The 14,054-nt window shown below is 42.9% G+C and overlaps 1 protein-coding gene across 1 annotated transcript; it reads left to right on the forward strand.

The window, feature by feature from the left end:
* The first annotated feature begins 6,862 nt into the window (after positions 1–6,862).
* On the forward strand, positions 6,863–8,818 carry Mc4r (melanocortin 4 receptor). The gene has a single exon (XM_075970819.1). The coding sequence runs from the start codon at positions 7,312–7,314 to the stop codon at positions 8,308–8,310; it is 999 nt and encodes a 332-aa protein (XP_075826934.1). The 5' UTR covers positions 6,863–7,311; the 3' UTR covers positions 8,311–8,818.
* Positions 8,819–14,054: the final 5,236 nt, after the last annotated feature.

The following is a 14,054-nucleotide window of genomic DNA, read 5'->3' on the forward strand; positions in this document are numbered from 1 at the left end:
CTTTATTCACGTTCACCAACAAGGATCTGTGTGGCCCAGGATGGCCTTGGACTTGCTATTAGCTAAAGATAACCTTGAACTTTTGATCTTCCAGCCTTCACCTCCCCAGTGCTGGGATTATAGGAATGCATCCATTCAGTCAGTTCTGGGACTGAACCCAGGGCTTCATGCCTGCTAGACAAGAACTCTACAAACTAAGCTAGACCCCCAGCTCCACAGGGAGCTTTAAATGAACAAATCTTTGTTCCTTGTTACTTTTCCAGCAGCTCAAGAGTTCTTGGGCAAACATCATATGTGTGCATACTCCCTGACTCTCTCTCTCAGCCTTCAATTCATGAATGCCAAGTAATGGCTTCCCTTTAACTTTTTTATTTCTGATCTTATTACAATGGCTGGCAGCATCTCCTCTGCTGTTTATATGGTGGGACTTGTTAACTGTTCTCTGTCCTTTAGAGTCTTTACTATTTGACCGCACACCGCCTTGAATCTATTTCTTTTTCTTTTTGTCTACCACTCTGGTTATTGGTTGGGCTCCACAGTGGTAATAAAATGTGCCTGGAGATCTTCAGCTGGCTGCCATGATGCCCCGGTCTCAGACTCTCAATTATACTGCCACATTGTCCTAGTCTCAAGTCCCACAGGATGTTGCGGGCCACTAGCTGTGCACTAGAATGCTGCACGGGTCCATTACAGGCCCACAGTGTTTATAAAGAACAGTTAAAGTTGTGGTGCAAACAGGGCTCATTAAACACTTCTGTTTTTTTTTACATTTTCTTTTATAAATAAATGGTTCATAAATGTTTTATATTTATGTAGCCACTTCTTCAGGAACCTTAAATGCCTTGAAGATATTACCACCTCTTATTACTCACATAACGACCCTGTAAAGTAGTTATTGCTTCCTTTACAGTAGAAAGAAACGAAAGCACAGAGAAGTGAAGTGACTTGCCTAACATCATACAGTTAAGTTCACTGAAGAGCCCGGACTCAAGCACCTTAGCCTCCCAGCTCCTAGATAAACACTTCATGGGAAAATCTTTAATGAAAAGAATCTTTTTGAAAAGTGTCAAAAATAGCACGCTGTGAAAATTAGAATTTTTCTACTGTCATCAGGGGAAAAAACTTACACTGAGGGCTGAGGTCATTACAACAACATAGGATACTACATTTTTTTCTTTCCCCTTTGTAAGCCTCCTGTCTCTTGTCTGTAGTGACCTTTTAAAGGTAAAAGTCCCAAGACAGAAGCCATGGAACTTGGAAGTGAGAATTAATTTAGGATATTTACTTTGAGTTATGATAATTCATTGAAACTTTTAGCCTAACCTACAAAACATTCAGTGGATGTGTGTGTACATACATGTGTATATGTATGTGTGCATGTGCACATGTGTGCACATATGTATATACTTGTACATGTGTATGTGCATATATGTGCGTGCATTGCATATGTGTGTACGTGTGTGTGCGTGTGTGTACGTGTATGTGTATATGTGTGCGTGCATGTGCATATGTGTGTACGTGTTGTGCATGTGTGTACATGTATGTGTATATGTGTGTGTGCATTGCATATGTGTGTACGCATGTGTGCATGAGGTGGTCAAGGACAACCCATGGGAGTGGATTTTCTTTTACCATATGGCTCTGGTGACCAAATTCAGTTGTCAGGTTTGGCAGCAAACATCTCTACTATCAAGATATCACACTGAAATTATTTTTGAAACAAAGTCTAATGAATACAATCTGCCCTAGCCTGGAACTCACTATATGCCCAGCCTGGTCCTAAACTCATGTTATTTCTCCTGCCTCAGCTTTTGAGTTGGGGGATTAGAGATGTGAGCCACAGTGCTCAGCTGAGCACTTTTCAGTAAGCACCATTTCTGTAGTTAGAGTAATTTAACCAATGTGTCCCAAACTGGTTCAGTGAACAGATTGATGGAGGAAGGTCATTGGTTAAAAGAAAAGAAGCTGCTTGGCTCTCATTGGTTAGGAGATAGGTGGGAGGAGTAAACAGAACAGAATGCCGGGAGGAAGAGGAAGTGAGGTCAGACTCCACAGCTCTCCTCTCGGGAGCAGACGTCCGCCATGCTCCCGGCTCCTGGGCAGACACACGCGATGAAGCTCCGACCCAGGATGGACTTAGGCTAGAATCTTCCCGGTAAGACCAGTGCTACACAGATGATAAGAAATGGGCTAGTCCAGGTGGGAGAGTTAGCCTAGAAGATGCTAGGTAGAAATGAGCCAAAGCAGTGTTTAAAAGAATACAGTGTCTGTGTAATTATTTCGGGGCATAAGCTAGCCGGGCAGGTGGCTGGGGTTTTGGGGACGTAGCCCCGCCGCCCATATTACAACAACAGATATTCCAGATCATGGAACATTTATACTGTCTGTGTCTGTCACATGACATATGTGTCCCCAGAATAATTATGTGCTGTACAGTCACATTAAAAAAATGTAAAAATGAGGGTTTTATGGGCAAAATGGAACAAGGCACAAAATACCAAGAAAACTTAAAGTCACCATCATGGATACATTTAAAGAAGCAAAGAAAATGAGCAACTGTATTTTGCACATGCACAATCCACGACAACACCCTCTGGGAAGGAAAAGGCCTGTGTGTTGCCTGTGGAAGTTTTAGGAGGTCTGCAGCTTGAGAACAATGTGTGTGGGGGGGAATAGATGGAAGATCTTCTGAGACCTCACATAGGATCTGTGATGGGGGGGCGGATAAATGGAAGATCAGCTAAGACCTCACACCGGGTCTGTGATGGGGGGAGGAAAAACGAAAGATCACCTGAGACCTCACATAGGATCTGTGATGGGGGGGGGATAAATGGAAGATCACCTGAGACCTCACACCAGGTCTGTGATGGGGGGAGGAAAAATGGAAGATCACCTGAGACCTCACATCGGGACTCAGCCCATCCATGTTGACTGAGCTCGTGGCACAGACTGTGCTAGTTGAGGTCACCACTGATGTCTGGGTGTCCTCACAGTTAGCTGGGTACTGTCTTATACAATCAAATTTGCCTACTGCCCAAAATGTTCCCTGGCATCCCTCAAGCTTGGAATGAATTTACATCTGGGGACAAGTGCAGTAGCAGAACACAATGTGACAGTACCCACCTGAGGGACAAAATGAGGAGAGGCCCTGGGTTCCAGCTCTCGAGAAGGAATAGAGTCAAGCAGCTTTCTGCAGCAGGAGGGATGTGCGTGCAAGCTCTGAACTTCAGCCCAAAGCGGAGTCTGCAACCTTTTCAGAAATGATTGAACTTTGGAACCCTTTACTTTGAGGTGAAAAACCTTTAAACATCATTTAAAAATAGGGTTGATGGGTGCTGTGGTTGGGTAAATATTTTTCTATGGGAATGTTTTATTTTTAGTGTTATATTCTTCCTAGTACAGAAATAAGTTAATAAGTTATAACCTAAGTTTTTCTGCTTTTTTTTTCTTTTTGGTTTTTCAAGACAGGGTTTCTCAGTAGCTATGGAGCCAGTCCTGGAACTCTCTCTCTGTAGACCAGGCTGGCTTCAAACTCACAGAGATCCACCTGCCTCTGTCTCCCAAGTGCTGGGATTAAAGGCGTGCACCACCACCTCCCAGCAGTTTTGCTTCCTTTTTTTTTAAATTGCAATAAAGTTTTCAAAATAATCTTGATGTTTTTGACATTGTCGGTTGTATTGTTCTGCCTCACAGCAAAAAGGAAAATTAGATGATGAGTAAAACATTCACTTTGAGGTACATAATATTTATGATTTACTATAAATCTAAATTATCATGAAAAGATAAATAATGGAGTCTGCAGATTTTTTGTTACTAATATGTACTTTGTTATTTCAAAATTCACATTATCTTATTCAAATTTTCAGCTATCTTCTTATTACTTTATTTCTCATATGAAAAGCTTTTATAAAAGATGTAGTAAAAGTACAAAATATTTTAGTCATTCATCAAAAAATCTGTTAAGAGAGAGGGTTGATAGGGATTTATCTAATTTAATTATTTTAAGATAAAAGGCAATGAATGGGGAATAATTGTAGTAAAATGCTAAAGCAAGGACGAGTGAAAAATCTCTCACCAATTAAATCCACACCACTAGCAATGTTCGTTAGCGTTAGAATGCATACAACATAAAAAAAATTAACCACTGTGCCAAGCCATCCAGGGAGAATTTATTCAAGAAATTTATTAAATTACAGCAAGTTTAAACAATGAACTTCCTGGCATTTAGCCAGCTTGGTTCACATCCTTGAAAATCAACAGCCAGAAAAAAGCATCTCTTCCAGGGAAGTGTCAGGGGTAGCCTGACTTGAAAGTCTTTAGAAGCCTACCTAGCCCCTTCACTGGAGAAACCGCTCATCTTACCTGTCTGGTGGACCCCCTTGGAAAACCAGCTTCTAAGGCTTTTTCTTGACCCAGAATGTGCCCTCTAAGAATAGGCTTTTCCCCAGTGGCACTAGAAGCAACTGCTAATCCCATGGTTGTTTGACATATTGGGTACCAAATGAAAAGAGTCCAAAACTTTTAAAGGGAAATGAGAGAACGGGGTCTCTATAAAAAGAGATAAAACAAGTGCTGAGAATACAGAAAGCCATGCTATTTGGAGAACTGTGCAGAAGGTCATAAAAGATCCAAGAATGCCCTAAATTCTCCCCTCTGATTTCTGCAGAAAGTAAAGCTTGGTGAAGTACAATGGCAGGGTAGCACACTGCAGCTTGCTTCAACATGCAGGACTGGGAGACTTACTGCTGTGGCTGCCTCGGTCCGTCACCCGCTGACTAATAAGATCACAATCAGATATTCGTTGGGTACATGGACTCGAAGTCATCGAATAAGCAGCAATGATAAATAACTAACAACAGTAACAATAAGCATCAGGTAATGTGGAAATATGATTTCCAGAATATCTGTAACATATTATTTAGTATGTCTAGTTTTGAGTAAAATGTAACAATAAAAAGTAGGGAAGTAAATATGACCATACATAGAAGAAAAAGAAAAAGAAACGACCACTAAAAGTTATTCTTGGGGAAAGCCTCTATGTGATATTCTTTAATTCAGCTATAGGATTCATTCAGTTCCTATGAACACTTCTAATATCATACTTATAGGAGTAACATTTCACCACAGGCAATTTCAATAAAGCAATATAATCCTTCATGATGCTGGGTTAAGAAATAGTTTCTCTCCAATGACCCCAAAAGCACATCCCCCAGATTGATAAATTGAACATGGTAGGCATTGCGAGGTAGGAGGAAAAACCACATGCACTAAATGCAACAGAGAGATGTAGCATAGAAGCAAGCACTATTTAGAAAGGCTATTCAGTTAACTATGCGGTGTTCAGACAACTCTGTGGATTTCTTCTGTATCACTTGCTTATTGGTTAGACAATTCACTATTGAAGAAACGTGAAGAATAAAATAAGTAGGTTTCTATGTAATCTATGCTAGTGCTTCCCAACGGCTCTAGGAAAGTGTCTGGAGGTACTGATTACCAGCTACTGTAACATCTGAACAGTGGACCTGGGCGTTTACAATAGCAAAAGGTACCCCTTGTTCTTAGCGCATGCCTGGCAGCTGATCGGCTCAAGATGGAAGAAATGTAGAAGGCGGTTCTATTCTGCACAGTTACAGAGAAGACATGTCTTCTCTGGGGAGGTTCCAGCACAAGGCTTCTAGACACTATGCAGCCATTTGCCAGGAGAGAGAGCAGAATCAAGAGGAAGGTGACCTGTGTGTAGCAGCTTCTACACTGTTCATTAGCCAGAATTCAGTAGTATGTCCTACTCAGTTCCAGAGATGTGTGGTGACACCAATTTAGCAAAATATTCAGAAGCAATGCTTAGTATTGTCTCTGACACAGAAAGTGGGTGAGAGGCAGCTCGAAGCTAAGGAGTAAGGACTAAGGATCCATTCTGAACAATTCTGTCTTGGTTTATATCTTATGGTCAATCCCTACAAACTACTGACAGATAAAACCAAAAATAATCATAACAAGAAAATTGCATGGTAAATATCCTAACCTTGAGTTTAATTAACAGCACATGACTTTCCGGTGATCTCTCCAAAGCAGCACTCCGGAACATGCACACACCCACCAGACCTGGCCTGAGCAAGTGCCTAGCCCGAGTATTTACAGCTTCAGCTTCAGTTTGTGATACTTCCAACGGTGGAAGAACAAACAAACAAACAACCAGAACGCTACCTTTAAAAATCAAACAACAGAAACAAGTCCAACTACCCCCACCCCCAAATCACACAGAACTGTTCATTTGTTCGCGGCCATGCTTTCACTAATGCCACTTGAACTTCTGAAATACTTTAAATGAAAACTTTCCCAGGTGTTACAGCAGAAACGGCAATGGAGAAACACTGCTACTAGCGTTCAGGAAGTGAACCCGACATTAGCTCCTGGCTGAACTCTAGTTATCCACAGTGTATCTACCTATCTTATTAAGTACTGCCTGCATCTTTTAAACTGAACCTTCACCCATTCAGGGGGATCCTGGACAGAGGGGCAGCGTTTCCTTTAGGAGTGCAGGACAGCGTGCTATTCCTTTGATTTTCCCCTTGCGCACACAGGCAGCCCCGTCTGAAGCAAGAATGAGCCTGGGCCGATTCCCGATGATTTCGGTGATTTCACAGAATGTGCTCGAACAATCAAATCATTTTTTTCTTACAACTTGAAAAGGAAAATTCAGTGTCTCATATGCTGCCTGTTTCTCACCCTGCCTTCTTCGGCCACTGAGTTGCCCCCATAAGCTCTTGTGCAGGATCGGTGTCTCAGAACCACTGAACATGGATTGGTCAGAAGGAAGCAGAGGCGGAGCCATTCAGAGCAGTCTCCCCCTCTCAATATCAGCAGCCAGCACCAGGCTGCTCTAGCTCACAGGGATGCTCCCGCTGGAAACTGAACTTCTGAGAGGCTCCGGTGTGAGTATGGGCACGCAGATGCGGCTCCCAGCTGTACAGCGACTCTCAGGATAAGGACTCTGAAAAGACCCTAAATGAATAAGGCTGAAACGAAAACTGCAGCAAGAACAAAAGCAAACGGCGGACTGGTCAACTGAGAATGAACATTCAGAAGCCCGGGTGTCTAAAGAGATAAGGAGCAGAGCGGAGCCCAGAAGAGACCAACAACTCCTTTGCAAGCCCCGCAGCTGCTTCTGACTGCGCTCACAGCAGGCGCCAAGTGCAGCCTCCCAACTTCCACAAACACGCACATACAGCCTGGGAGAAAATCACCGGAACTTCCCTGACCCAGGAGGTTGGATCAGTTCAAGGAGAATTCGAATCCAGCTGCTGCAGGAAGATGAACTCCACCCACCACCATGGCATGTATACTTCCCTCCACCTCTGGAACCGCAGCAGCCACGGGCTGCACGGCAATACCAGCGAGTCCCTGGGGAAGGGGTACTCTGATGGAGGATGCTATGAGCAACTTTTTGTGTCTCCCGAGGTGTTTGTGACTCTGGGTGTCATAAGCCTGTTGGAGAACATTCTAGTGATCGTGGCAATCGCCAAGAACAAGAACCTGCACTCACCCATGTACTTTTTCATCTGTAGCCTGGCTGTGGCAGATATGCTGGTGAGCGTTTCAAACGGGTCGGAAACCATCGTCATCACTCTGCTGAACAGCACAGATACGGACGCGCAGAGCTTCACCGTGAATATTGATAATGTCATTGACTCTGTGATCTGTAGTTCCTTGCTCGCGTCCATTTGCAGCCTGCTTTCCATTGCCGTGGACAGGTATTTCACTATCTTTTACGCCCTCCAGTACCATAACATTATGACGGTTAAGCGGGTAGCGATCATCATAAGTTGTATCTGGGCGGCTTGTACGGTGTCGGGCATCCTCTTCATCATATACTCGGACAGCAGCGCTGTCATCATTTGCCTCATTACCATGTTCTTCACCATGCTGGTTCTCATGGCCTCTCTCTATGTCCACATGTTCCTGATGGCGAGGCTTCACATTAAGAGGATCGCTGTCCTCCCCGGCACTGGTACCATCCGCCAGGGTGCCAACATGAAGGGGGCAATTACACTGACCATCCTGATTGGGGTCTTCGTGGTCTGCTGGGCCCCTTTCTTCCTCCACTTACTGTTCTATATCTCTTGCCCTCAGAATCCATACTGTGTGTGCTTCATGTCTCATTTTAACCTGTATCTCATCCTGATAATGTGTAATGCCGTCATTGACCCCCTCATTTATGCCCTCCGGAGTCAAGAACTGAGGAAAACCTTCAAAGAAATCATCTGCTTCTACCCCCTGGGAGGCATCTGTGACTTGTCTGGCAGGTATTAAGTGGGGACTGAGTGCATACTAGGCATACTGAGACCCTGCAGACTTTCTCACGCTGGCACACCTGAGCAATGTGCTTTGGCAACAGCTGCTTCTCCTGTGTATTGCTTTGGTTGAAAGTGTCTACTGTTTAAGTTTCAGTTTACAGCTTTTGATATGAAAAAGTCTAAACCTGCTATTTTTAATGTCATGTGCTACTTTTTGTTTTGTCAAGTGCTAATCTATGTTCTATATTGTGGGAGCTGTGGATTTACAAAAGAAGGGGGGGGGGAGAAAGGCATCCTTATTAAAAGTTTACCAATGTCTCTTTCCTGTTATTTATCAAGATTCAACACTTGTCTTTTCTGTAGTGACAGAAGCCAGAACCTTATTAAATATGTTCTCAACTGTTTCATGCATCACCCCCACAGGACTGCAGAAGCTTGATTCCACTATTTATGGGGAAAATGTTTAAAAACTAGATGCTCGATCATTCTGTAAGCCATCCCCACCAGTGAAACTTAATAAAAGCTTACCTATTATCCTTTCTGTTTAAGTATATTGATACTTCTCTTTAAATAAAAGAAAGAGAAAAGGAAAAGAAGCAGCTACTAAGAAAAAAGTGAGGTTTGGGTCACATGCATTTCTCCAAGGCAGAATTTCTCATCACATTCTTTTCTCCAAGGCAATAGCCTCATAGTACACATAGGCAATTTAGCTGGGGTAGGAGAAATGTCCACTCACTATTAAGATTAAAGTGCCCTGACAAATCTAAACTGCCCAAGCTTTGCTGAAATCCCTTGTGGCAAAGCATACGTGACCAAACAGAACAAATTCTTTTCGACCCCTTAACCAGAGATCCAGTCCACAGAAACCTCCAGAAAAGTGGCTGCTGCATCGAGAGGTGCAGCGTTTTGTATTAGAGTTGACCATGATTATCTACACATTTCATATGCAGGAGGCTTGCCGTTCACGTTCTGATTGCTTTTTGAGCTGGAGTATTAGTGCTGAAGATTAAGCATTTAACATTTCAAACCAAGTCCACATCACAAAACGTTTTGGGAGAGTGTTTGCAAACAGCTAAAGTGTGGGACCCTGTGCTGCTGGCACATGATATGACAGAAGGAAGGCACACACTGGGTCCTGGAGGGTATAATAAAATAGCTGATGTTCTTATAGTAGCATCTTGGGGACCGGAATAGTTGCTTTTCTCCAAAATAATACTATAGGTGTGGTCACTAAGCAACCAAATCTATGCTTTCTAATCTGTGTATACTTTAAAAATCAAAGAGATAAAATCTGTGTTAGGCTGAGGACTAGTGGCAAACTTTCCTGTGATCCAACTGGTAGCATCTCCAACTCATAGGCAAAGATGCTGCACAGCAGAACATCTGAATTAAAATCTAAGCGTTTGAGATATTGATTATGAGCATGAGAAACACTGAAGGCACTCATGTGCAAATACACATCAGAGTATAATGGTGAAGCTAATTATTTCAAGGTGCTGTCCCTAGAGCCAAGCTGCCACAGATTCATAAGATTAGCTGTGCTTCCTTGCACACAGGTAGCATCACCATCAGCTTGTGTGTCACTGGTTCCTCAACTGAGTATCTGGGTGGATACTTTCCCCAGGCATTTGTACACAGTTTGGTCCAATAGAATTCAGAGGCGGCAGTATATAGGCTGAGAAGGAAATGGGGAACGAGCACCATCTGGGCACCCGTGGGGAAGATGTCTTCCAAGGTGGGCGAAGACTTGACAGTGTGACTGCTTTGTGGTCACTCTCATAATCCTGTAACTCCTCACTCATGCTCTGAGGAAGCCCAATAAACCCATTGGGGCCCTAGGGTAAACTTTGCTGGAATCGTATGTGCATCTGTGTTTGGGCCCATCGGAAGAAGGGGTAGATGTTTTTCACGTCTCCCCCAGGAGGTAATTTTCACAGTAGAACCTTTAATCATGAGAGTGGTTCCAAGGCTGAGTTTTCACCGTGTCACAATGCTTCTATTTTAAAACAAAAAACGCATGTCAGGTTTTATACAACCAACAAAGCCTGCTGAAGTTGGGTCCTGAATGTCCTTCAAAGGCCCGTGCATGAAGACTTGCTCTCCAGGCTGCTGCTACTGGAAAAGTGGAGATGTGACTGGTGGGAGGACTTCCGGTCATTAGGAGTGTACTCTTGGCTGGGACAGTGGACTGTAGCTCACTCCTATTTCTCTCTTTTACTCTCTGAGGTCCTAAGATGAGTGTTTTTGCCCCAGCTGGAGCTGCCTCACCACAGGGTCAGCACAAGGAAGCCAGTCAGTCTGAGCTACAACCTCCCACACTATTAGCCAACTTGAAACTTTTTCACCTTATAAATTATCTTACTTTTTTAAAAATAGAAATCAGAAGGTGAGTAAGATATAGAGCTCAAAACAATAGGAGTACCCAGGTTTTTTTTTTAACTGTAATCATTCTTTGTTTCACACAATGACCCAGAGAGATCCAGAGATTATAGATATAAAGACATATGCACACCCTGTCTCTGGAGCATTGATCCTTCCAAACTATTCTCTTTCTACACCTCTTCAGGTGACATCTCAGATGTTCAGAAGAAAGTTCTGACTCTTTTTTTAAATCCTTTTAATTTTTCTTTCATGTGCATTCGTGTTTTGCCTGAACATATATCTGTGTGAAGGTGTCAGGTACCCTGGAACTGGAGTTACGGGCAGCTGTGAAATGCCACGTGGGTGTTGGGAATTGACCCCTGTCCTCTGGAAAAGCAGTCAGTGTTCCCAACCACTGAGACATCTCTCCAGCACCTGAAGTCCTGATTCTTGCTTCATGCTCACATGGCTTTTCTAGAGCTGTCTGGAGCGTTAGCACACCCACTGGTTGTGAATCAGTCTCCCACCACGAGGCTCTCGAGATGTTTGGAGCATACTGTGGGGCTCCAGGGGCTTCCCATGCTGAGAATGTCTCTTTCTAGCTTGTTCTAGGCTCCAAACTATCCCTGGGGACATTTTTTCCTCATTCTCTTTTTTTTTAAAAAAAAATCTAGATTTCTGCACAGAGACAGTCGTTACTCAAGTGACCCCTGATGGCTAGCCGACTACCAGTGAAGTTTGGAGTTCTAGGTTCTCCAACTGAATTGGTATAGGATCACTGTGATGATCTCATTGCTGAAATTCTAGGCTATAGCAAATATACTTATATCTTAGCAGGGGAGAGTGTAGGGTAAGGGTTGAGATGGAGATTGGGGGCTTAAGAAACTTGACCTACCTAAAATAAAGACACGACAGTACTCTGCCGGAGAGAGGATATGTGGGGGTATGATTGCTCCCATTAGAGCAATATATATTAAGAGCAGATAAATGTTCTTCAGAGAATCACAGGGGAAACACCACAATGGGGAAAGCACACTGTGTCTGTGCCCCTGACTCTAATGGGAGCACACTGAGACAATGTTACCCAATCATGATATTTAGAGTACAGATTGACTCCCATGCCCTGAACAGGTCCATACTTCCGGCTCACTTTACAACTGTTTCTGCATGCTCCACCTCCCATATTTTCATTTAAGCTCCTCTGGAAATAGGACTCTTATGCTCATTTTCCCCATGGAGTTTAATGTATAAGATAGATGAAAATACATCTAATACAAATCATAAATAAGTAATGAGCTTGATTTCTGGGAATGGCTTCCCAGGGAGACTCACCCTGGAATCTTCAATGCTCCATCTATTCACAGTTGGGACTGAGCCTTCCTGTAGTGTGACTTCTTAGTACTGCCTGTGTCCTCGCCGTACTGGGTGGTCTTCCAGGCAGGAAAAGAGAAGTCCCTGAGGTTGATTGGAGGAGGAAATGAGTTGAGCTTAACTGAGCCACACACAGGAATGTAGCAAAAGCAACCGGTAGCTATCCTTCAGGAAAATCCACGATTAATTAATTATAGATACAAAATCACAGCTCAGGTAAATAAGGTTAAGGTCTGCCTCACCAGATCATCCTGACCTTACTAGAGATGGAAAAATTAGTCTATAATTGTCCTTACTATAATATTCAATTTTGGCCATGCAGTGACAGCATTTAGAGCTGTTTGTCTCTAAGCACACTGCAGGAATTAAACTTAACACAAACGAGAAGCATTGTGCCTATGGCATCGGAGAGAGAGAATATGAGCTTTAGTAAGTGGGAATCCAGGTATCATTTTCTGATTGCAACACCCTCTCTTCTGCAGCAATAAAGCACCTCCTAGAAAAGTGAACTGGAGTCTAGGGTCTACCTTACAGGCTAAAAGCATCTGAGCATCCACCTAGAGGGATGAGGGCATAAGCATCCTGGTGGAGAAGGATGTAAAAAAAAAATGCATGGAGACAAGAAAAAGAATGAAAGAATGCTTATCAGCCGTGTATCAGTTATGTTAGCCTGACCGGGGAAAAAGAACTAAATGGGCAGATAAATAAATAAACAAACAAATCAATAAAATGTGTATGCATGAGCAGAGACTTTATTTAAATAGCGACCAACCTGATTGTTGGCTCCAGAATTTTTATATGTGGAGACTAAAGATTACAATGTGATTCAAATGAATCACACAGTCTTTTTGCTTGGCCTTCACCTTTCACTTGCACTGTGGTCTTCTTGAAATGTTTCTGGAGGGAGATTCCATGGCATTGGTGCAGTTAGAAAACATGAGCATTAGGCTGACTCCATCATGTAAGCGTCTTCTCTTCTGTTTGCCGAGAAGGGAAGGAAGGATACAGGATCCCAGTCTGCTCATTATCAGCCCACTAATTGAGTGTTATTCTACCACCCGTTTAAGATCTGCAGGCTATTTTGTCCTTCAATAGTTCTCCTACCAGTCTAAACACCAATGATGTACGTGGTAGAGAGTCTTAATTAATCCCTCTGACTGGCTTTATGCTCCTTACTTCTTTCATGTTTTTTTCCCCTACTAACTCTGTTCTGTTGTGATACAGTAATACAAGGCCACAAAGGTAAAGCAAAATTAAATGTAAAAAGTCACATTAGTTCACAGATTTAGTGCAGTATTTTGCTTCAGTAGGCTTGAGATAGGAACATATCCGGCTGCCCATCGGCTTCACAGAATCCTCCTGGACAGAATTTGCATCTGCTAGAAATCAAAGCAGAGCAAAAGGACTAGCCACTTGCCGCAGAAATAATGCAGCATGGTCATCAAGGCCCCAGCAACGCACTTTCATCACAGGTCCCTAGTACGGCAGCAGAAAAGAAATAAAAGAATAAAGAAAATTTGCTCAAATCAGGCAGTTTGAAGTACAAACACGTACGTGTTCCCAGAATATTCCCAAAGAAGAAGAAGAAAGGCTTCCCACAAAATAATCACTAAGAATTTAATTATAGCATCATAGGGAGCACTGACTGAGGAATGGTCACCAGAAACATCAGTCTGTCAAGTTGTTTCTAAAGAAAAGTGTTCGAATTTGTTCACAAAGCAAAGGCTCTGTCTGGGTCCTTTTATCTCCAAAAGTAAATTGATCAGTTGCTTCCAAGGAGTGTATGGAACATGTATCACGAATCAAAATATCCGTCTTTTGATTTTGTCATTATTATTTATCGTAGAAGTCGGACTGTCCGATTGAGATATTGAAAAGCATACTTTGCCCTCTGGGACCAGCAATCTAAAGAACACCAATGTAACACCCCACATATTTAGACCAGAAAACCCCAATGTTTATACATCATTCCTAGCATTCCTAGCCCATTCCTAGCCCATTCCTAGCCCATTGTAAAAATTTTGGCAG

This window comes from Microtus pennsylvanicus, chromosome 4 (genome assembly GCF_037038515.1).
Source record: "Microtus pennsylvanicus isolate mMicPen1 chromosome 4, mMicPen1.hap1, whole genome shotgun sequence".
Lineage (NCBI taxonomy): Eukaryota > Metazoa > Chordata > Mammalia > Rodentia > Cricetidae > Microtus > Microtus pennsylvanicus.